At 44.6% G+C, this 25,090-nt stretch overlaps 1 protein-coding gene across 4 annotated transcripts; it reads right to left on the bottom strand.

Moving 5' to 3' along the window:
- Positions 1–719: 719 nt before the first annotated feature.
- Positions 720–22,805, bottom strand: CETP (cholesteryl ester transfer protein). Of its 4 annotated transcripts, XM_053399210.1 has the most exons (16): positions 17,089–17,489; positions 16,739–16,853; positions 14,072–14,206; positions 13,701–13,771; positions 13,346–13,433; positions 11,542–11,611; positions 10,736–10,796; positions 9,646–9,737; positions 7,565–7,744; positions 6,697–6,747; positions 6,361–6,531; positions 5,494–5,561; positions 4,918–4,960; positions 4,129–4,198; positions 2,573–2,658; positions 720–1,440 (listed from the first exon to the last, which is right to left on the bottom strand). In XM_053399210.1, the coding sequence occupies exons 1-16, from the start codon at positions 17,210–17,212 to the stop codon at positions 1,366–1,368; spliced, it is 1,500 nt and encodes a 499-aa protein (XP_053255185.1). In that variant the 5' UTR covers positions 17,213–17,489; the 3' UTR covers positions 720–1,365. The 4 variants fall into 4 exon arrangements, with proteins under 4 accessions (XP_053255185.1, XP_053255186.1, XP_053255184.1 ...); XM_053399211.1 differs by lacking the exons at positions 2,573–2,658; positions 17,089–17,489 and adding an exon at positions 22,721–22,805; XM_053399209.1 differs by lacking the exon at positions 2,573–2,658 and having other exon boundaries at positions 17,089–17,503.
- Positions 22,806–25,090: the final 2,285 nt, after the last annotated feature.

Raw genomic sequence — 25,090 nt, 5'->3', positions numbered from 1 at the left:
CTCTTAGTATTTGTGTGGATTTCTCTAAAAGATCACATTGCCAAATCTTTTGGTACCTCTGGTCGATATTTATGTTCTGAAGCAACTTCCACTTCTGAGCTGCACCTGCTCATACAGTCAGAAGGAAATGACTCTGTTGAGACTCAATGTGGAGACTTAGATCTTTAGGAATGATATTTATATTTCTATCTAGAAACGTATTAAATAACACTAGTTCGGGTTTCTCAAATTGTAGGGGGATCTAGAAGTATTCCCTGGAGCAGGACCTTTTTAAGACCAAGGACTGAGGTATTTTTGATTTGTGGAGGAGAAATGTGAAAAAGGAAAGCTGATGATCTTTCTTTTCTGAAGCAGGATATATTGGTAGGGAAAGTCAGAACCACACAGGGTAGCGGGGTGCTTTTGTTTTGTTTTTGCAGTTAGCTTTCTCCTCTTGTATCTACAACCAGTTCCCATAAAAAAACTCCAAAGCTCTCCAAAACTGTAATTCCCTCTGCTGACCCTGCCCTCACCAAGATGAGTCAGGTAACCTCATAGAATCGCAGAACTGTAGAGTTGCAAGGGACCCAAAAGTTCACCTAGTCAACCCCCCCTGAAAATCAGGACTTTACTAACAGCCCTTTAGGCCTTTGGAGGTACCTAAATTTCCCTAGTAAGTATGACGGATTACAGAAGGTTTTAAGTATACAAGTAGGTTTAGACAACAACAGGCACAGCAATGCAGTAAAACAGAAAACCAGGTTTATTTTTAGGAAACGAAAGAAGCACATGGCATTCAAATGAAAAAAGAAATAAAGTTTTCCAGAATTTGGTGGAAAGGTGTCCTTTCTCTGACCCAGAGTGGTCTGAGAAGGCAAGACACTCAGGTGCATAGTGACAAGATTATCGAGGCCATTTCCTAAAGCTTGCTGTCATTGTGGCAGTTAAGCAATGCACATAAACTGACTCCCAAATGGGGTTTGGGGGCGTCATGAAAATGGAAGCCAGCAAGCCAGGCTCATGCTTTCCCCCTGTGGGAGCTGTTGTCCTGGTTGGAGTAAGCTGATCAAAGCCATCACACATCCAATATAGATGGGCTCAACACTGTAGGGAGGGTGTTGATCCCTTTTTGAAGCACTGTGCTCCAGCTGTGGAGACTCAGCTTCTTGTCACACTAAGAGCCAGGGATTCCCAGAGCTTTTCCAAGAGAGTTTATCCTGCAGGAGACAGTCAAGGAGAAAACTTGCAGACAGAGCCTCAGTCCTGGCAGGAAATCCATCTGGGATCACAGGGAAGGAGATGGATGTAAATGGATCACCAGCTCTCTTGGGCATCCAGATTGCTCATACACCTGGATCACCTTTATTTTTCTTTCTCCTCTTCCTTCTACAAAGTAGTCTTCAGAAACTCTGCAAGCAAATGGTGTGGGAAGCCAAAGTCCATCTGGAGAATTAAGTGTCCCTGGATGGGGGAAAAAGTGCAGCATGAAGTGGGTAAACTGAATTGCAATGGAAAATGCACAGGATGGTAGGACACACCTTTGCCTGCAGACAGGACAACAACTGATAGAGCAACAACAGACACATCCAGCCCAGTTTTTGGGCAGGGAATGCTGTGGAAGCTGTGGACATCAAAAGTGCAAGAGTGTCAAACTCAGTGTAGTGCAGAAGCACCAAAGAAACATTTCTAAACCAGTTGGCCAGGGCCAGCCACCCCATGAGGCAAGGTGAGGCAGCCCCCCCAGGGGGGCAGGCTTTGGATGGCTGGGAGGGGCAGCAGATCCGGTCTCCAAGAAGTGTGCTGCTTATCATCTGCTGTGCTTATCAGCCTCCTCCTCTTTCCTGTGCTGTGGGCCTGGCGGCATGTGTGCAAACAACAGTGGGTGTGGGGCAGCTGGGCACATGGCAATGGGTGTACAGCGGAGGAGGCAGGGGCAGCAATGTTTGTTCTGCCTCTAATGGCAAAACATCCAGGGCCAGCCTAGGGTTGACACACACAGCCTGGGACTAATAATAATAATAATAAATCATTTATACCCCATCCATCTGGCTGGGTTTCCCCAGCCACTCTGGGCAACTCCCAACAGAATATTAAACACATAAGAAAACATCAAACATTAAAAACTTCCCTAAACAGGGCTGTCTTCAGATGTCTTTTAAAAGTCAGATAGTTGTTTATTTCCTTGACATCTGATGGGAGGGTGTTCCACAAGGCAGGTCCCACTACCAAGAAGGCCCTCTGTCTGGTTCCCTGTAACCCCACTTCTCGCAGTGAGGGAACCGCCAGAAGGCCCTCGGAGCTGGACCTCAGTGTCCAGGCTGAACGATGGAGGTGGAGACGCTCCTTCAGGTATACTGGGCCAATGCACTTTTGACACACTTCAACTATGAATCTGGTACAGCCAGTGTGCTTGGTTCTGCACCCCGCTGTACTATTGGCTCAGGAATCTGTCTTCCAAATGAAATCAACCCTTTTATGGGTGCCCTGGATTTTCCACTGCTATGGAAGGGCCAAGCACAAAATATTTTTGCTGTTTCGTCACTGACATAGTGCTGGGTGATATATAAGCCCCAATACATCAAACTGTACTTGCCTTTTTGGTTACTATCTCAGGATCAATGATGTCGAAATGGTTGAGTCCTTTGCTGCTCAACAGGGAACTTATGTTCCTCTCAAATCCTGTGAAACCAAATTGAACCAGATTTGTCTGATGTCACAGTAATAACCGTGGTTTGCAGCAATGGGTAAGTAGTGGTGGTTGTTTTGGGCGGGGAAGTTTTCTGGGACTGATGCTAACATTTATTACATTGCACCTGCCTCCCATGAAGCCTGTGCAACATAATGAGGCAAAAAGTCATGCTCTGCTGAGATGTATATAATTTAGGCCCCACCCTGTCTTTTTATTGCAATTTGTTATAAAATAAATTAATTTTAAGATTGTATTTTTAAATTGCTGCCGTAGGATCTCATGGTGAAAGGTGGGCAAGAAATGGAATTACCACCACCATTTAGTTTTACTGAAGCAGGGTCCCTCTTGGGGAAGGCTGTAGCTCAGAGGTAGAGCCTCTGCTTGGCATGCAGAAGGCTCCGGGTTCAATCCCTGGCATCTCCTGGTAGGGCTGGGAAAGACTCTGTTCCTGAAACTGTGGAGAGCTGCTGCAAGTCATTGTGGACAGTTCTGAGCTAGATGGGCCAGTTGATCTGACACTGTATAAGGAAGCTTCGTCTGTTTTCGGGGTCATAACTGAGTGGAAGGCAGGGATCTACTATGAAACTAAGTAAACTTAATCTTCAGGGGCCCTAATCCTGGAGGGGCCCCAGAAGTGACTTTAGACCACATTGCTATATGGACGAGATGGTTGGACAGTGTTCTCGAAGCTACCAGCATGAGTTTGACCAAACTGCGGGAGGCAGTGGAAGACAGAAGTGCCTGGCGTGCTCTGGTCCATGGGGTCACGAAGAGTCGGACATGACTAAACGGCTAAACAACAAATAAAAAAATGGGTCTAGAAGACACAATTTGAGTCACATGACTCAAATGGATTGTTTTTGTTGTTGTATATATTTCAACAATCCCAAAGTTTGAGAGTCAGTAGCACAGATGTTGAAGAGGTTGTGGTAAACAACCCTACCAAAGAAGAGAAGAATAGTTTCCTAGACCTCACTGCTGGTAACAGCTCAAGCTTCAGGGACCCACAAATGTAGGTCTGTCACTGGGGGAAGGGCACATACCAGTACTTTGTGTGCACAAGGTTCTAGATTCAGTCCCTGACATCACCAGATAGGTCGTGAGAAGAGCCTGCCCCTCTTTCCCAGGGAAAACCTGCTCTTTAGTGTTAAATCAGAGCAAACATCCATCTGGAGAAAACCCGAATTTGCTCTGATTGAGCGCTAAAGAGCAGTTTCCCCCAGGGGAAAGCAGCAAGACAAGAAGTGTGGGGAAGCCATCTGTGTTCACTCAGGAGATCTCAGAAACCCAGCAACAGGGGTATGTTGTTGGCTGCAACTTGGGTTTTTTAAAAAGAGCCCTGGGAAGTCATTTCTGAGCCAAACTCCACTGAAGTGAATTTCCTCACCAACACACTTGTTTTGCCTTCCTGCCACTCAAGACTCAGAGCTACTACACTGACACTTAGCAAATAAACTCACTTGATACCACTTCTGGGATCCCGGCAACTGAGACGATTTTCTCCAAAATGTGCATTAGAGTTTCATCATTCTGAAATTAAAACATTGCAAGCAAAGTCATTAATTGCAGAAGTCTTTATTGTTATTACTAGTTCATTATTTCTACCCCTGCCGTTGATGTATGTGGCATTTTACAACATGCTGCCTGGGGCTGATAGAAGCTGTACCCCAAAATATTTGGGGTATAGACTGGGGAAGGGCGGACCAACAATTGATTGTAGATAGTGGACAGTGCAACCCTATGCTTTAAAAAATATAGGTATAAGCATATCCTTAATGAAGTTTTCTGTTAATTATACAAACAAAACATAATACAGTAACTGAAACAAAATATGATTTGTGCTTCTGCAAAAGGCTTTGTGTTATGGGGGATGCAAAAACCTCCCAATGCTTCAATCCCTGGACAAATTTGATTGTTAAAGCAGAAGACTGTTTTATGGTGCCAAGCTGGGCTTATCTTGAGTGAACCCCTGTCCAATTTTCCCAGCAGCACAAGGCAGAAGAATTGTGACACTTGGCATGTGCTTTGCTTTGAAATGCTAAAACCCTTCCCATATATTCATTCAGCGATTCTCACAACAACCCTGCCAGGTTGGACAGTGCTCTTTCGGTATTTATCTTAGTACTGATGCTACTGCAACATCTTTGGTTGATAGATTCACTGGTACATCCAGAGAATATTTGAGAGAGGAGGGAGATTAGTTTCAGCTCAACACTTTAAGCACAGAAGCATGAATGCTGGATACTCACCACAGCTATATGCGCGGCACGTTTAAGCTTTTTGATCTCTATCCTGTAGGGAAATAAGAAGCCAAGTGTGTAAGCAAGTGTGAGCAGGCACCTTTCCCAGCCCTTTTTGCATACCCAGGAACTCTAGTGACAAAGCCACACCCATTCATTTAAAGCACATGACTTTCCCAAAGAATCCAGAGAACTACAGTAGCCCTGGACCCACCGTTCCCAGTACCCTTAACAAACCACAGTTCGCAGGATTGGGGGGGGGGCGTCGCATGTTTTAAATGTGCATTGGGTATACTTGAAATGCATGGTGTGGATCTCCCTTAGATGCTTCCAGGTGGCTTGTTTATTCAGCTTTCTTTATTGTGAGGAAGTTATGCATCCTTATGCCAAGCAATTGTTATTCCAGGCTTCCCAGGGCATTTCCCTGGCACTTCTCTCATCACAAGAGGTCTGCTTTTGAGGGTGCCAAAACCAACTTTAATTGTGGCACCTGAGGTTGCCAGTATGTGATTGAATCCCACCTCAAAACAGTGACCACCTGGAAGCCCCAATCCTCTCTCTGCACAATGGAAGCGCGATACATACATGGCCTCGGAGTGATGTAGGTATAGGTTTTTTTGCATATACGAAGCTTGGACTGTGACGGTGACTTCCTGCAGGGAGGGAAAGGCGGAACGGAAAGGTTTGTGAGTGCATTTAAAGAAACATAGAATGCATTAGAAATCATGACTTTATTAGTTACTTTGGTTACATTAAAGAATTTTATAAGAGGACAGAGAAATGATGGTAAATTTTTAAATAGCTGCTCTTATGTTTATTAATAAGAACTGTGTGTGGGACAGGAAATAAATCACGTCTCTTGATGAATGAATGATTACAGATTTACAGGGGATATTTAAAAACTGACCTATTAAGTTAGAACACGTCAGACAATCCAAAAGCTGATTTATTGAAGAATTTAGGGTTTTTAATTACATGCTGGAGTAATAAAAGTTGAAAGCAGCTGAGAAATCAATGAGAATTCACAGGGACACCTTTCCCATTGTCCCTCTCCCAGGTGAGATGTTCTCTTTATGGCAGAGCTCCTGAGCTGACTGATCCAGCAGTGCTCTCTTCCTGATTCTCTGAGCCCACCTGCATCCTAACAGAATTGTAAGGCCATAGCTCCATGCAAGAGCATCTGCTTTGCACCCAGAAAGTCCCGGGTTCAATTTACAGCACCTCCAAGTAAGACTGAAGGAGATTTTTCCAGAAACCCCAAAGAGCCCCAGCTAACCAGTGTGGACAATACTGAGCTGGATAGACCAAGGCTTTGGATCTGGATAAGACAGTTTCCTATATTCCATGACGCCCGCTTTGTTCCACATCACATGCGCTTGCAAATGGTGGCTGATTTGTGACCAGTGGGCCTTTGGCTCCTGTCTCCAAAATGCAAACTGCAAATTCACTTACCTTTTCGAAATACAAAGCTACAGAGGGGGGACCTTCGCCTTGCAGAGGAACACTGAGTTCCACAGCCACAGATGACTTCACAATGGTTCCTTCGGGCTGGAGGATAATCTGAGGAGGGTCAAGGCTCCACACCTTAGCCAGGGAGTCGTTGTAGGAGGCACCCCGAAAAATCTGGGGGGCATAAAGACAGACATAGTGTGGCTGCTGATGCCAAGCAACAGAACTTGATTTTAAGAAGAAGAAGAATCAGACTTGAAAATAGTTCAGGCAACATCCAGGCAATACCATGTGCTACCTACTCGTCAAATGATAGGTTGGGATTTGGCCAAAAGTTACCTTTTGCACAATCTCCTGCTGAGTTTTCAGCTCTTCAATTTCAAACATTTCCTTTAAAAAAAGACACAAAAGATGAAGAAGTAAAATGTACTTGTATTTCCTAGCATCATAGAACTGTAGGGTTGGGAAGGGTGCAAAGGGCAATCTAGTTCAAGCCCTGCAGTGTGGGAATCACAGCAGTTCTGATGTACTAAGTTCTACTTCTAAGCATGGAATCATCATCATCACCACCACCACCAGGGTAGGTTACAGCAATGTATAAATATACAAGATTAAAATCAATATGCAATCACGAATTGGGTGGGTGTACACACACACGCATATGGAAAACTCAAGTGAAGAGGTGAATCTTCCATCATATAACAAAAACAATGAATGTATCCAATGCACATCCCTAAAAAAGGGAAATTCACAGCTTATGTGTCCCAAGCACAAGAAGAAATTGTATGTTGTCTTACACACGTGGAATATATAGAAGGTGGGGTGGGAAAAACATTTGTTTGTTTCCTTTGCCCTCCTTAAAAGGGAGCCCCTTTTGAGCACTTTTAAGTATCTTGATTTGAGCTGGCAAAAGGGACTAAATCAGCAACTTGGGTGATTAGAGGCTGCAACTGACCCCAAGCACCACCACCTGACCAAGAGGGGAACTACAGGGTGGTCATCCACACTAGCAAGAGAGACCCTGATAGGCCACAGTGGGTGAGGTGAGGTGCTGTGCCCTGAATCCCAACCCCCGCCCCCCTATAAGAAGCTCCCTGGCCCAACCAACTGGGTGAAACTGGTGCTTCTTGCTAGCAGGAGATGACCACGCCTTGCCATCCAAACCCCACAAGTGAAGCCAAGTCAAATGGCCACCTGCAAAAATTACCTTTAATTTTTCCCCTGCGAGTGTTAACTCCAGGCGCTTATCTAGAAAAGCTGCCAAGGCCACAGAATTGAGGACTTGGTCTGAAAACCAGAAATAGACCATTTTGGAATCAGTCAGCAGAGACGGTGTGAAGGCAGAGTCATGGAAGATGCCTGAATGGTTCTGGTACACGACGAGGCCCTTTCAAGAGAAGAAAATGTGAGTGGGCTTTATGAACTGAAAACCAACTACAGATGTTCCTTGTGTACCTCTGAGGATAGGGGGCTGCTTCTTGCAGAGAAGCAGGGCTCCTCCAGACTGGAGGTTCTCTGCAACATTTCACTGACACAACAGTAGTGCATTAGCAGTGGATTCATTCTGGACCCTCCACACATCATTTTGCTGTATTCGGTCTTCTGTGATACTTCCCCAGTGTAACAGCATCGTTGACATCTGGAGGGGTGACTCCAGTGCTATAGAGCAACAAAAATGGGACACACACACACAACCCACAACATTTGCAGTACGAAAAGTTTTGTGATTTCAGCAGAAAGTGATGGGACAGGCACTGAATTGGTATTCCCCCAAAAAACATTTGTAAGTGCGAAAGGGTTATTGAAATGTGGGAGTCACACATAAACACCTCAATGTCTAGAGGGACCGACAATCTCCTTGTAGGAAAATGCATCCAACACATTTGCTTGTGTTTAAAATTTTTTAAACAAGACACTTCAATACCACGCAAGAACAAAAATATAAAGAAAAACAGCAGAAGTAAACGCAAACTGAAATTAAGCATACAAAAAGTACAAACCCTCCCTTTCATCACAGCCTGTGGGCAATCTTGGCAACAACTGTTCCCTCTTCACCTGGTATTTAATTTAGAAAAATCACATAGCATGATCGCTAATCACCTCATTAACATCCCATGTAGTTAGAGGCCCCAGGGATGATGCCTCATGCAAGTGATGAAGTAGCAGACAATAGTCCGGAAAAGCTTGTGTCATAATAAGTATGTTTGTTTTAAAGAAACTTTGCTGTTGTTGTCATATTGGTTGGTGGCAGGACCAGCCCAATATATTTTGGCACCTGAGGCAAACCACAAAATGGTCTTCCCCCTGGCCAGGGAAGAAGGGGTGAGTTGAGTTGAGTATCAACACCAGGAACAAGAGGGAAAGAAATATCTAGATCAGGATCTGCTGCCCCTATGGACCCTGCCACCCGAGGCAATTGACTCACCTGGTCCCATGAGTGGGCCAGCCCTGGTTGGTAGAAACACCAAGACTTCTGCTGAATGGGACATTGTGCACAGAAGGGCACTGGGAGAATGATGAGTTCAGAATCGTAGGATGGAATCATCCACCTTCCACAGGAATTGCATGGAACTCCTGTATTTTTGTGACTGAGAAGAAGGCTATAGGCATATTAGACCACGGGTGGGTATCACAGTCCTAGAGGACAAATGTGGCCCTCTAGGCTTCTCTGTCTGGCCTGGTGGGGAGGTCTCTGCTAAGCCACACCCTCACTGGCTCTCCTCCAGGACTTCTGCCTCGCCAGGATGTGCCTTTCCGCTGCAATCCTCCCTCTTGCTTGCCTCGATGGAGGGCTGAGAGGTGTATGTGTAGAAACCTCTGATATACAGTGGTACCTCGGGTTAAGTGCTTAATTCGTTCCAGAGGTCTGTTCTTAACCTGAAACTGTTCTTAACCTGAAGCACCACTTTAGCTAATGGGGCCTCCTGCTGCTGCTGCTGCGCCACCGCTGCACAATTTCTGTTCTCATCCTAAAGCAAAGTTCTTAATCCGAGGTACTACTTCTGGGTTAGCGGAGTCTGTAACCTGAAGTGTATGTAACCTGAAGCGTTTGTAACCTGAGGTACCACTGTACATTGCTTCACCTACTTTTATGGGAACTGTCATTTTATCCCTCAGAACTACACTTCCCAGCACTCTTAACTACTGTTCTCGGGGTTCTGGAGGGAAGCCATTGTGTGGAGGTGATCTGGCTCTCACCTGCAGCAACTATAAAGAGGCAGGGTTTGCGTCATCAACAATTGTCCTTTCCTTCACACACGGAAGTTTATTTTGTGGGAATTGTCTTACCTTGTGGTACGATTCTATGTAATTTGCTTTGATTGCCAGAGATGCGGTCACAGAAATATCTACTCCGATATCCCCATCTTTAAGGAAGTTGGCTACCAGAAAATTAAAGAGTGTGCTTTTAGAACATGTTGAGGAGCCTACTAAGTTAGAGCCATGGCCCTTCTAGTCCAGCGTCCTGTTCTCACAGTGGCCAACCAGATGCCTGTTGGAAACCCGCAAGCAGGTCCCAAGCACAAGAGCCCTCTCCACTCCTCCTGTGGTTTCCAGCAACTGAAATCTGAAAGCTGTGGAGGCAGAGCACAGCCATCTTAACTAGAAGCCATTGATAGCCTCTTCCTCCATGAATTTATCTAATCCTCTTTTAAAGTCATCCAAGTTGGTTGCCATCACTGCCTCCTGAAGGAGCAAATTCCACAGTTTAACTATGCTGAGCTGCATGAAGAAGTCTTCCTTTTATCTGTCCTGAATCAGCTTCATTTGATGCCCCCAAATTCCAGTGTTAATGAGATAGGGAGAAAAACTTTTCCCTAGCCACTTTTCCCATGTCATACATAATTTCATAAACTTCTATCATGTTGCCTCTTCTCTAAATTAAAAAGTCCCAAATGCTGCAACATTCCTTCCTAGGGAAGTTGCTCCATCCCCTGGTCATTTTGACCTAAACGTCATGCTTTTGGCCATGTTTTGGAGCCATGGGGTTGTTTTTGGTGAGGGCATTTCCTCGTGTTCAAGCAAAGCATGACCCAAATGCATCTTATCCCCTGCAGGATACTCCCACAAGTCTTTTAGAATATAATACTCCATTCCTCACATGGCCAGTGGGCCTTAAAATTAGGACTCCAGGGAGATTCAGCAGGCAGCAGGATCTGTCCCAGCCAACCCTGCTACTTTACTTTTTTCTAGTTTCTAGCTAAGGACATTTGAAATCCAGTTGGGTGCAGATGCAAAGTGTGTGGACTGAAGTGTAGCCCTGAAGACTATAGCAGCAGACTATACATACCATGTGAGACTGTTATATAAATGGAGGAGTAAGAGCTTTTAATAATAACTTTTAGAAATGGAACAGCAACAAAAGTGAACAGAGATTTACCTGATGTCTCATGCACATAATCTGCCAGTAGCTGAGAAATATAGTTAATTTCTTTACACACCTGTAAAAGAGGAAAAGAGATGTTCATGTTTGGGGAAAGGCTGTAGCTCATTATTGGAGCAGCAAGCAGATGATCCCAGGTACAGTCTCTGGCATCTCTTGCTAGGGCTGGGAGAGACCCCTAGCTGAAATCCTGGAGAGCTGCTGCCAGTCAGTGTAAGCAGTACTAAGCTAGATACTAAACTAGATGGTCTAGCTCAGTATAAGGCAGTTTCCTAGATGACTCACAGATGGATGTGTGAAGCAGCACCATTGAATAGCATTGTGTGAATTGAGACAGAGGAGGAATTAAATTCAGTTCACATCTAAACACTAATTTATGAATTCACACTTTCCAAAAAAACATGCAAAATGAAACACAAACAGCCTCCAAAATTCACACTTCTCAAGACTTTGCAATGCAGTTCTCCAATCAATGTGTACAAAAAATGCAATGCTAGGGTAAAATGCATATTTTTGTAAAAATCATCTGGAAATACGTCCCTAGTTTAAAAGGAGATTGAGGCAGAGACTGCAGTCTGCAAGGAAACAGCACCTCTTTTGTTGTTTCCCAAGGACTTGAAAGCTAAATCCTGAGTCACTTTTTAAAAGGAAAGCCAGATAAAAGATTGTTTCATTAAGATCATGTAAATTAGGTCTTTCCATATCTTCATTTGCCATAGTGCAGCCTGATTAATCAATTGCCCAGCATGCATGACATTTAACAGACATCAGCCCTGTGTCAATTACCTTTCCATGTCTCTTACCTGGTTTTTGAGAACGAGCTTCAAGGTAAACGAGATGAAGTTTGTAAAAAGCTGTTTTAGCCATCCTGGGCTGCATGGAGAAAGACTGGATGTGAGCTCAAGAAGTTCATTATTACAACACATTTGGATTTGGATTTTTTTATCCTACACTATCTAATGGGCTATAAGTGAGCTACAACATAAAAAGAAAATCTAAACATAAAATCCAAATGCAAAGATGATCAAAGTCTAATTCACCCTGGAGATTGGAAGTCAGGGCAAGCAAGTAAGCCTTGCAGAGCACTGCCTGCTCTACCATTAGGCAAAGTGAGGCGCCTGCCTCAGATAACAGAAGCTGTGGGGCTGGGGTGGCAGACTCTTGACTGTTTCTCATAAGCCACCTCCCAACCATTCCGCTGCCCATCAGTCACAACCTGGCCTGCCCCACTTAACTAGCCTGCTGCCTCAGGTGTGGTGGTGAATGCGGACCCATCAGTAGTGTTGAGGTCAGATTCAGCTGTCAGTCTAGTGGACTTCTGGGTGTGGGATTGGGAGGGGCTGCCATCTTGTACTTTGCTCTGGGCAGAAAAATGTATTGGGCTGTCCTTCTTAATAAGGTTTATCTTAAAAGACGCTCAAGGCCAGACTTGAGGTACTGCTAAACACAAAAAATTAAGAATGTCTCTCTGTTTTAGTTTTCAAGCAGCAAATGTGGAACCCTCAATTCTGAGGCAGAATTTCAGTCAGGACCAGCCTGTAAGTGTGAAACCTCCCCTTCCCATGCAACAGGATCATGAAGAAAATGCCCTTCTTGTGGGATGTGGCATCACTGTAGCAGTCAAATACAACCTTTCCTGTTTGCCCAGAGATGACACACAGGGGGATGTTACTCCAGCCAGGAGGACTTCCTGTCACACCTGTCTGGAGCATTCCCCCCCCCCCCGTGTGTGACCAGGTACCCGGTAGATGGTCGTGACCCTGTAAAAGGGCCAGTCACGCAGCCACCTTCCTCTTTTGCTGCTCTCTTCTGCTACTGATGCTATTTTGCTCTGTGCTGGCTCTCAGCCAGCAGCGCATGGGTTCATTCCCATATGGGATGAACTCAAACTCTCTTCTGTAACTTCAAGCTAAAGTCTGCTTTCAGGGAACCTACTGTGAACTGAATGTAAGTAAACTTCTTATCATTACTTTTAAGAAAGGAGTGTTGTGTCTTTATTCTTTTTAAGTGGGAACAAAGGGGATTTACCAGGAATAAACCCAATCTGGACAAGCCAGACTGGACTGCTTAAGTAAAGAGATTCAAACGAATCTACCAACTAGCTTCCTGCAATATACAGAGGAATGTACTCTGCTACTGACTCACTAGCGTGAGTGAGAAAGGATAATATTTAATCAATATATCCTCTCCTACTGTCCACAACATCCCCACGCCTCTGCACAGGTTATTAATTGAAACTAACTGCCAATGGTGTGCTTAACCTTATGGGAAGTTTGGCTTTTAGGCTTCTGATTTCATGGTCAGCAAAATGGGAGGTTGATAGTGGCAAAGCAGCTACATAAGACTACACAAGGAAAGACTGTAGCTTGCTGATAGAGCACACCAGAAGGTCCCAGATTCAGTCCCCAGGGTAGGGCTGGGAGAGAACTCTGCTTGGAACCCTTGAGAGCTGCTGGTCAATGTGGACAGCACTGAGCTTGATGGACCAATGTTCTGGCTCAGTATAAGACAGTTTCTTATGTTTCTAGCCTGATGAATATGGGAGTCCTTCAAGTGAAAATCAGGCACTACTAAAACCTGGTGTGGATTTCAAATAATTAAGCATACTCTTTGTCTCCTTGTAGATGCAGGGTCAGCTTGTGGAAAGTCAGGTAACAGTCCGAGGTGTCCACTATCACACGCCCATCATCCGACACTGTCCAATAGAGAAGCAAATGCCTCAAGTTATTAGGAACCAGGAGTCAGTTGCGTACTCCCTTCCAATAGTTTCCCCCAGTTTTCCAGGAAGGGGGTAATAAACCAGAGATAATAAACCAGACTTTACATCACAGGAGAAACTGGCTTTCCTTAACCCCTCCCTCTGAATCTCATCTCAAGGAGACACCCACCTGCTGCCTCTTGCGTATATTAAGCCCTTGTTCTAACCAGTCTCAATAGCCCAGGATATTCCGCAACTACTTACACAATTTAACGTTTATCTGCAGATCAATGGATGACTCAATTTCGAAGTCAATAGAATGGATGAGCTTCACCCTGTGACAATATTTTTAACAATGATAATTACCAAACAACAACATCTGTTGCAGAGGTGCTCTCAGATAGAATGTCAGTGTGATATTTTGCGAACATGTGGAACACAGGTAGAATTAACCAGGCAGGATGGCGTTTTTGGAGCAGAGCACATGCGCTGCTGCACACATGTGCTGTTTGGATGTGATGCAGTCGGGGGTTGTGTGGTAAATGCAAAGCTGATGTTTCCATTTTCACACCTGCATCACCTCCCCTCCCCAAAGGACCAAACTGGCAGATGCGGACTTCTCTGGAAATACTCACAGCCAGCCACCCACGTAGCCATAGCTGAGGGTTCCTTGGAAGGAAGCAGAAACATTCTGAATTCCGATGTTGATGGCGTCGTCCTCCTTGAGGTCAACTGTGGTGTTTTCTATGGTCAGTTCTCCAATATGGATGCTGCAGAAGGGAAGCAAAGAATGGCTGGCTTAGTACAATTGAAGCAGGATGGGCTCTTTTGCTGGAAGAGGCACATAGACACCCCCAGGTCCCCTTGGAATGCACTCACAGACCACATCCAAGCCCTCCCATTGCTAGTGTAATCCTGCATGGTAGCTTTAGCTGTGGGTCACGCACAACAAATCATATACAGAAGTGACACAGTCGTGGTCTAGAGTCCTGCACATCTTATTATAGCCTTTGGCATCAGCTTTCCCTGAGCTTCCAGATGTTTTCGACTGCAGCTCCCATCAGCCCCAGCTGCATTTGGTGAGCTTTCTCTTCCCTAGAGGCAAACCCCCCCCCCATGTCACTCTTCCAGGACAGGCTGCTCTGCTCAATCCAGAAATTAATAATCAAATAAGTCAAAATGTGGATAGGTGGGGCTGAAGCTATTGCACCTTCTCTTCCCGCAAAGCAACCAGCTCACACTTGGCACATTTCTTTTCTCTCTCCCTTTTTAAAAAAAAAATATGTGTTGCATTGAATTTCAGTAAATATATATTAAAGGCAAACAAAATGTAGAGTACCATCCTTCAACCACATAATAGACGTATTTTCAGTATGCTGTACCAAAATAGATTAAGAGACAAAATCTCTCCATATGAGTAGTTGTCTTGCAGGTGGTTTAATTGGGAATGCAGATTTATTGGCATAGGAAATGAACAGAAACCAGGCAGTACCAAAGGGTTTTTGATTTGTTTTGTTGTAGCTTGATCTCTTACCACTATGCCATGCTGTGTTAAACATTCGGTTAAAGCTACCTCCCAAATCATAGCAAGCCAATTTTGTAAAGGCAGACCTGAACAGTTTTCCATTTGGCAGCAATTCCCATCCTTCAGCAGCTAGTAAAATGCTACCAAGTATCTGTGCATGAAGGAGATTGGGGACCCACTTCTTTCTCTTTTTTTACTATCCATTTGTATGAGGTGCTGCTGCTGTTGTGATTCAAACCATGGGCTCAAACCTAGTAGCTGAAGACCAACAAGGAGCAGATGGGATAGGCCTCTGCTTGAGGAACTGGAGGGCTGCTGCCAGTTGGAATATACAGCACTGTTATCTGGCAAATAGACTTTTTAAGAGCCCTATTTTAAGGCAAGGTAAAGAGAAATTTGACCTAGTTCATATTTAAAGGCAAATCTACCAAATGTGCACTTTCTGAAACAAGATGCAAACCAAAACCAGACCCATCCTTCAGAATTTGCAGTTTTACGAATTTTGCAATACAGTTCTCCAAACAGTGAAAGCAAAAATGCAAACACAAACACACACAATTAGCACATGTTAGTGAAAATAACGTACAAAAATGCATTTTAATATAAAAGTGCATGATAAAATGCATAAGAGCTGATTTCTGATTTTAACATTTTAAATGGTGTTCATGGTATTATTTTACATATACAGTGGTACCTCGGGTTACATACGCTTCAGGTTACATATGCTTCAGGTTACAGACTCCACTAACCGAGAAATATTACCTTGGGTTAAGAACTTTGCTTCAGGATGAGAACAGAAATCGTGCTCTGGCGGCACAGCAGCAGCGGGAGGCCCCATTAGCTAAAGTGGTGCTTCAGGTTAAGAACAGTTTCAGGTTAAGAACAGACCTCCAGAACGAATTAAGTACTTAACCTGAGGTACCACTGTAATTGCTATAAATAGCTCTGTCCCCACCCCCAAAATAGTGGTATCCTGTCTTGGTCACACCACACCTGGAGTACTGCGTTCCCATCTTGGCACCACAATTTAAGAAGGATATTAGAAGCTGGAACATGTGCAGAGGAGGTGACCAAGATGATGATGGGTCTGGAAACTTAGCCTCATGAGGAATGGTTGAGGGAGCTGGGCATGTTTAGCCTGAGAAAGAGGAGACTCAGAGGAGAAATGATAGCCATCTTCAAATACCTTAAGAGCTGTCACATGGAAGATGGAACAAGCTTGTTTTCGCCTGTTCTTGAAGGCAGGACACAAACCAATGGATTCAAGTCACAAGAAAAGTGATACTGACTAAACATCAGGAAGAACTTTTTGACAGTAAGAGCTGTTCGACAGTGGAACAGACTCTGATGAGAGATGGTGGACTCTTCTTCCTTGGATGTTTCTAAGCAGAGGCTGGGTAGCCATCTATATTGTATGATCTAGTTAAGATCCCTGCATTGCAGGGGGTTGGACTAGATGACCCCGGGGTCCCTTCCAACTCTACAATTCTATGGTTCTATTATTTAAATCATTTCTATAAATAAATTATATTTGGAAAAAATATTTGTAAAATATATATGCTAGGCAAAAGTGCGTATAAAATGTTTGTTTTAAAAGAATCCCACTAAAATGTTGACAAATAATCATAAGGACTTTTTTTGTTTAATGGCATACATATGCAGCTATGTGGAGAACCGAACTTGAGACTAGGAATATGAGAAACACAGCAAAACAGAGCTAAACAGGTTTGCGATGGGAGAGATATAAATAAGGGAGCTTAAGTAGAGCCACACTTACTTTTTCAATCCATAGGCAATCTTCCCAAGAAACCGGACAGACTTCTCCCCCTTGATGTCTGGGTAGTCTGCATGCTGGAAGGCTGTCTGTACGACATGAGCAGTTTTCTCATTGACTGCCAAGAGAGAATGTGATCACAGCTGTGAGGGACAACGGTGCTATCGGCAGAACTGAATTCACCCTACAATTCAGCGTCAGCATGCCAACACGGTGCCTCCAGAGATGGCTGGGGCCAGTGAGAGTCATCGGTCAAAACATCTGGACGGCACCAGATTGGGGACAGCAAGAGCAAAGGTAACTGATATTATAAACACACACGGGGAGAGAGTGAGAGAGCTGTGACGACTTACGCACTAGTACAGCTGGCTTCGTCATTCGGAAGACAACACTCGTGTCGCTGTAGGATGATGGCTCAGCACTGCAAACCAATGAGCTGCTGAGCAGACTCACTAACATAATCAGGATCCTTGCCATCCTTTTCTGATACTTGCCAAAGGCAGAATGCCCTCAAGCTGCAAATCCCGGGAGCAACCGCCTTCCACTGTCCCCACCAGAAAGGTAGCTGCCTCCCTTGTACTCCCCATGGCTCTCTACTCCTCCTCAGGCAGGACATGACCCACTTCCTTGCTTAAGACCAGCCTCTTTGTTTTCCTCACGTTCTTGCAGCCCACTTAACCCCTGCAGAACCATGACTTTGCCTGTCCAGGGACATCTGGAGCTGAATAGGAATTAACTAAAATCTGTGCACATCCAACACACACTGAGAGCATGTGACTTCCCCCAAAGAATCCTGGCAAGGTAGTTTGTTAAGGGTGCTAGGAATGATAGCTCTGTAGGAGGGAACTACAGCTCCCAGGATTCTTTGTACTTAAGTATTGTACTTAAATGGCGCGATATGGATCTTCTCCAAGTCTCTACAGCAGGCTCCAGATGTTTTGGATGTCAACTCCCCTCCGCCCAACATGCTGGCTGCTGCTGCTGCTGGGAGTTATAGTCCCAAACATCTGGAGAGTATCATGTTGGGGAAGCCAAACACTCTGTTCTTTCAGTGGCCAACCAGATCTCTCAATGGGAAGCCCCTAAAACAGGAACAAAGGTTGTCAATTTCCTTCTTAAATTGTGGTTCATGTAACATCCGTTTGTGCATGTTATGCTATGGTTTATTTATTTACTGCTTTCTGGTCCAAAGGCCCACAAAGTCATGGACAACATATTAAAACAAAAGTAAAATACACAAAAGTTCAATGTATAGAATAAATGAATCAAAATAACAAACAATGACAAAATCAGCAGATACCCAGCAATCATATTTCGTGAGCTGCAACTATGCTTTCATCATGAACACAGCTCTCCAAAAATTCACATCCCAATTCAACGTCAGGTGAATTGACTTTCCCACTCAGACAGTTTTTCCAGGTCATGTGGCCAGCATGACTAAGCCGCTTCTGGTGCAGCTGAACACCAAAACCAAAGCAGCGCACAGAAACGCCATTTACCTTCCCGCCGGAGTGGTACCTATTTATCTACTTGGACTTTTTTTGGTGGAACAGGACCTTCTCTGTGGCAGCACCCCAGTTGTGGGATTCCCTTGACTACAACACTAATGTTTATAATACTAACAGGCTTCCCTCAAAGGGTGAAGGCTCACCTGTTTCTCAAGTGTTGGAGGCAAAACCTAGTTCAGTTTCACCCTTCTTTACACCCTTATACAGATTGTTATTGTTTTCTTACTATTTTTAATTGCATTTTATGTATTTTGTTGGTGGTGTTTTATTGTTGTATGCAAACTGCTTTGGGGTCACTTCTGATGGAAAGCAGCACACTAAATAAATGACACACCATGTGGATTGTCTAGCATTTCTTTCTTGGAAAAAATCCAATTGGGAACTTCCAGGAATTTCAGCAACGTGATTTGAAAAAAGCACTTTCAGTTCCAGCAGAAAAAGGCCTGCACAAGAATAGCCTTATCTCTCTTCCTGCCATCAATGGCTTCTTGACTGCTAAATTGACTGAAAGTTTTAGATTGTCCCTGCTTGGTGTTTATAAATCTGCCACTATCTTCCTGCAAAGCCTTTCCATTGTCCGTGGAGTCCAGGCTGTACGAGCTCTCCATGCAGATCCAGCTCCAATTGTTGCTGTGTTCTGCTAAGATATCCTGAGCCAAAAGAGGTGAATGACTCCTGGCAACCTTTTACTGGAGAAACTGGCTCCCTCAGGCTTAGCAAAGGGTGGAGGAAAAGATGCCCAGAGCCTGGACTGAAATGGTAATATAACCTGGCCCTGAAAGTATCTGAATGAAATTGAAGTACAGTACAGTGAAACCTCAGGTTACATACCGTCCTTACCAATGCTTCGGGTTACAAGCTCCACTAACCCGGAAGTAGATGCTCCTGGTTGCGAACTTTGCCCCAGGATGCGAGCGAAGGTCGCGCGCCAGCAGCACGGTGGCAGCAGGAGACCCCATTAACGAAAGCGTACCTCATGTTAAGAACAGTTTTGGGTTAAGAACGGACCTCCGGAATGAATTAAGTTCATAACCCGAGGTACCACTGTATTTAACTGAATGATATCTCACTGTAGATATGCAGGTCTTTCCTGGGACAGAGTTTGGGGACTGATGCACTAATCCATGCTAACAAGCTAACCCTTGGGTCCAAGTCAAAGAAAAGTTAGGGCTCATCCACACTTGTTCTGGTTGTTCTGTGCTTTCTAGCTTTTTCATTTGTCCCGTCGCTTCCCCTCGGGAAACCTGAAATTTACCACTGAATCAGAACAAAGTCCATCGAGTTTTTGCAGATTGACATTTATTCCGATTCAGCGGTAAACAGTAAGTTTGCCTGGGGAAAGCGACAGGACAGAAGAGAAACCTCTCTGACCTATGCCGAGAAAGCATGGGACAAGGGCAATGAAACACGGACCAAATGGAAGTGTGGATGAGCCATCAGAGACACAACTAAAGGCACCTCGGACTCAATATTGACTTTTTGCAGTTAGAAAAGTTACAGGAACGTCACCAAAAAGTGTGTAATGAGTGAATGATTACTGAGAAGTCTCATAATCCCATCCCAATGCAAATTGGCATAAATCTGGGATGAGCACTCATTGCTGGACAAACTCTTTGCAAACAAATCTAAATGAATGCTCCATAAAGAGGAGGTTTCATCTAAACACCACATAAGCTTTGGGCAATGAAATCAGGATGAGTGCTCAGTAAAAAGACCATATAGAGGAAGCCAAAGTTTGGTTATGATAGACTTCTAAGTAAACATGCATAGGATTTTGCTACAGGTTCTGTAGAAGATGGTTGTAAGATGGTCACAGCAAGTGACTTCTCCCATTGATGTATCTTCACCTTGAGTAACTTTAGCTGGAATCCAGCCACTGGCTATAAAGTTTGCAGCTTTAAAAATAGCAATAATGCTTTCCAGCATTATCCTTTTTGTTCTGCTTCTGGAAGCAGACATCCTGAGTTGAAAGAGTGAACGGCCTCAGATACCCTTTTCAAGGGTTACTGCCGGACATTCACATCACTAAAGTAGGGACCTGATCTTTCACTGAATTTGGAGGTTTGAAGAACAGGGTTTACACATGGTTCTTATAATCCCAGGGCAGTTTATTTTATTCAATGCAGCAAATACTGTTACGGATTACATTTATTTCATACACACACACACACACACACACACACACACACATGTATATGTATATGCATAGTTACAGAAGAAAGGGCTGGAGGGTAAGATTTCTCATATTGTACACCCACATAGCCAAACATTTGGAGGTCCACTGATTTCAGTGGGCGACAAGCTACCCAACAATTGTGTGGGGTGAGTAACCACACCACGGGTTTTTTAATATAAATTAATATACTAGGTGCATCGGGAGGGTGACTGATTTTCATCAGGCCCACAAGGAGATGCTTCAGCCTGCCTTCTGCAGCTGTGCGCATTAGTACAGTGGCAAATTCTTAAGTGCAAGGTCCCTTCATGATCGTCACAACCGCACCCCCATCTAAGTTTATGAAACCTACTAATATTACTGTATGATCTTATAATTAAACATACTAATAACTGGGGATGCATTGCAACAATCAGTGCAGTTCCCCATGTGTTCCCTTTCAGGCAACACATACTAGTTTGCTGTGTACATACATGGGTGAATGATCTGGAGTGTGCCAATATCTCCTTTCAGAGTGACTTAAGTTGTGCTTTCCTTGTTGCACACCGTTCTCTTGAAATGAAAGCCTCTTGTGTTTCTAGCATTACCAAAAGCTTAGCTTTGGAGCATAGAGCAAATCCTCCTCCGTGGTTTCCCCACACATCTTCTCCAGAGTGACCCTAGGAGCCCAACGTCAGCAGCTGACTGTTTGATTGGCTTTAATCTGCATGAAGGGTAAGAAAGCATCTCAGTGCCTTCATGCTGACTGGGTGGCACTAGGACCCTGGTGCAAAAACAGTAGCAGGTTTTCAACTCCCTGTGACCCCAGACCACTATGCCTCTGCCCCTGCAACAATGACCCTTAGGAGAGGGGGAAATATCCCATTGGCTTAAATATCTCCTTTCAAAACCGTTGGGATTTCATATAGGGATAAGGGTGATGCTTTGGTTTGCTTTCTGATGCAAGTCCACCTAATTTGCACTTCCAAAAAACCTTACACAAACCAAAGCACAGCTATCATTCAGAATCTGCTTTTCTCCAAATTTTGCAATGCAGCTGTATAACCAAAACATGCATTCAAAAAATACATATAGTAGGGGAAAGTTTAGATAAAGGTGCCTATATTATTGAAAATGCCATACAAAGGTGCATCATCTCAGAGAAAACTCCTCGCAAGAATGTTTATACTGGGAATGCTGACAAATATTAATGAGTATTGACTTTAGATGGCTTGTGCCCTTTGGTACAAGTTGTAACAGGTACAACTTGTTCCACTATGTCAGGATGACTAGACACGGGTCACACAGACCTCCTTGTAGGTCCCCAACTGGGAGTTATCAATCCCTGGGTTTGTTTTTCTGCTCAAAGGCCAGCCATGCAGTTCCCCTCAATGACAATAAAAGCTTCTCCCTGTCCATTAATCTAAATCACTGGAAGTTAGACCAATAAGTCATTGTTGCTGAGCATCTGTTTCCTGAGATAGATTTTTTATTTATTTCCAGGTACTGCAGAATAAGCTCTATTGTATTTTGCAGTGGTACAAGAGGGAACACACAAATCAGGGCCAGCCCTGAGACACTTTGCCACACCAAATGACCCCAAAAGGTGCAGGCCAGGATCCCCGACCACATCTCAAAGGGTGCTGAGAAAGCCTTCCTCATGCATGTCACAATCCACTGCACTGTTGAAGGGATTTGAGGTACATACCCTCATTATGGCATCGCTTTATACAGCATATCCCAATGCCAGCTTCCTTGGGTTCCTACTTCAGTGAGCCCAGCGATGCCATACAACTACCCCGAATCTCAGAAGCCAGAACAGCAAGAGGGATTGCTACGCAGTGAAAGCAGCAACCCCTCTTGCTGTTCTGGCTTCTGTGATAGCTGCGCAGCCTGCATTCGCTCCATAAGACGCACACACATTTCCCCTTACTTTTTAGGAGGGAAAAAGTGAGTCTTATAGAGCAAAAAATACGGTATTTATTTCTGCCTCTCACTCCTATTTAGACTTCACCCTTCTACCATGAGCTCAGGGTAGTTTGCTTGTGGAGTGTTGTTTCGCACACTTTTATGCTCCCCACAATCCTGTGAGGTAGACTTCACACACACACACACACAGAGAGAGAGAGAGAGAGAGAGAGAGAGAGAGAGAGAGAGAGAGAGACTTTCTATTACATAGAAGAAAAATCAAAATCAAAGTAGCAGCAAAAAATGAAACATCTTGGGCTGGGATCCAGAAGACTGGTGGGAATGTAAGGAAGAGACCCATTGCAGAGGTGCTACAGGAGACCAGAGTGCCTGGGAGTAGGAAAATAGACTTCTTACCTTTTTCAATTGTGGTATAAGAGGTGACCATCTGGCCTTCCACCACCCCTCACCTCTGTTCATCAAATCTTTATGGAAAATAAATTGTTTCCATTATTAGTCCTTCTAGTAATCAATGTAGTAGCAAGAAATTACACATCCTGGGCTGGGATCCAGAAGGCCAGTGCTCATAGAAGCAAGGGAAGCAACCACCCTTGGGTGGTGATGCAGGAAGCCACTGGGCCTAAAAGTAAGTGAAGAAGCCTCCTGAGTAGGTGTGCAGAAGGCCATCCGGCTGGAAGCAAGAGAAGCAAGTCCCCTTGAGTGGGAATGTGGAAGCCGCATTGATATCTGTCCAAGATTTGGAGAGCCATGCCAGCAGGCCCAAAGGATGGCACATAAAATAAAGTCCTTTTATCCGAAGAAGGAAAGTGCCCTCTCTCTTCATGTGGCCTCCATCTGCCTTTCAGCCACCCCAACCACCATCCATGAACCCTTTTCTGAAAGTAAATTCAGACTGCAAAATGCCCCTGTCAAGCCCTCCCAGGGAGGTTCACTGTGCAACCTGATGAAGAGCTCGGAAGAACTCGAAAACGTGCTCACTGCTTGATGACTTTCTGGTTGGGCCCAATAGAGGAACTGCCCTATTTTTGGCATTTTTTTCTTATAAGCCAACACTTTTGCCCAGGTCCCCTAATCAGCTCCACGTGGAGGGCTTTGGGACAAGAGTAATTCCCTATTACCCAAACTATGTAATATCCTAACTGCTCACGGGGTAGGACCACAGCTCACCGGTAGAGTATCCAACTTTGCATGCAGAGGGTCTTGAGTTTAAGCGCTGGTGTCTCCTGCTAAGACTGGCTAAGAAGCCTGCCTGAACCCCTGGAGAGCCACTGTCAGTGTGGACAATACTGAGCTAAGTGGCCCAGTGTCTGAGGCCACATAAGGGAGCTTCCTTCATCCACAAAGCTCCCTTGGCAAGGCTGGTTGGAGAGGTCTCAACAAGGAGGTAAGTTTCAAACACTGGAACCAATTCCTTCAGAGGATGCTGGCAGCAGGAAGATCAAGGGTCTAACATATTCTATGCTTAAGACCAGGGGTCAGCAAACTTTTTCAGCAGGGGGCCAGTCCACTGTCCCTCAGACCTTGTGGGGGCCCGGACTATATTTTGAAAATAAAAATAAAAATGAACGAATTCTTATGCCCCACAAATAACCCAGAGATGCATTTTAAATAAAAGCACACATTCTACTCATGTAAAAACACTCTGTTTCTCAGACCGTCCATGGGCTGGATTTAGGTGATTGGGATGCATGGGGGCACTTAACCCTTTCTCTACCTGCTTGCTCCCACCAACACCATGGCTTTTCAGTTGCTGTGTGTTCCCTCTCACATTTTATTTCCCCATGGCTTTACTCTAAAATAGGTTTTTTTGGGGGGGGCAGGGTACCCATTACATACATTTTTTGGGTCCCTGGAAGGCCAAGCATGGTACAGTGATTAGATTTCTGGCATTGGGACAGGGAGACCTAGGAAATGCCAGTCCCTGCCCTGCCCTTAAAGCTCATTATTACGCCACTCAGCAGTTTCATGTAGCTGTTGAACAACATGGGGGAGGGGGATTAAACTCTGCACACTGCAGGCTTCACACGGCTGAGCAATGCACCCACCCCTGAGAACAATCATCCAAGTAGGACTGGAACCCCCTGCAGTGCTGTGCCACCCATCCCCAACTTGGACAGCCACTCCAGCAGAAGAGCATGGTCAATGGTATTGGAAGCTGCAGTGAAGTTCAAGAATTAATAAGGACATGCTTCCACTTTCTTTCTCCCAACAGAGCTCATCATAACAGTGCAACCAAGGCAGTTTCAGTGCCTAAACCCAGATGGAAAGGGATCCAGGAAATCAAGTTTTATCCAAGAGCCTGAATCTGGCCATGAGCACCCGTTCAAAGACCTTGCCCCAAAAGGGGAGGTAAAATGGTGAAACTTATCACAACCCTAAATTACTTGAAGGCAAGGAGAGCAGCAACTCAGCAAGGCTGCTTTCAGGTCTTTACTCAATCTGCCACCTTGTGGTCAGTCAATCACGAGTTTGAGAAGTTTTCAGAATAAATACCTGTGCTTTTGACTCAGACACAGCTACCCTGCCCAAGCTCCTTGCAGCCTGGAGTGTAATGAGCAAAGGCATCACCTCAACCAACCAAGTCCAGCTGCTAGGGTTGCCAAGGCTGGCCAAGTTATATTTATACCTGAGCAGAAAATCCCCACAAGAAATACACCAACAAAATTCAGGCCACCCCAAAAATCAGCAGCTGCCTTTTCATTTTGATAGTTTTCTTCAATTGCAAACTCAGGCTCTGTTTTGAAAATGAAATGCTCCATTATAATT

This window comes from Podarcis raffonei, chromosome 8 (genome assembly GCF_027172205.1).
Source record: "Podarcis raffonei isolate rPodRaf1 chromosome 8, rPodRaf1.pri, whole genome shotgun sequence".
Lineage (NCBI taxonomy): Eukaryota > Metazoa > Chordata > Lepidosauria > Squamata > Lacertidae > Podarcis > Podarcis raffonei.
The sequence above is the reverse complement of the archived record's forward strand: the minus strand, read 5'-3'. Positions and strand labels throughout refer to the sequence as shown.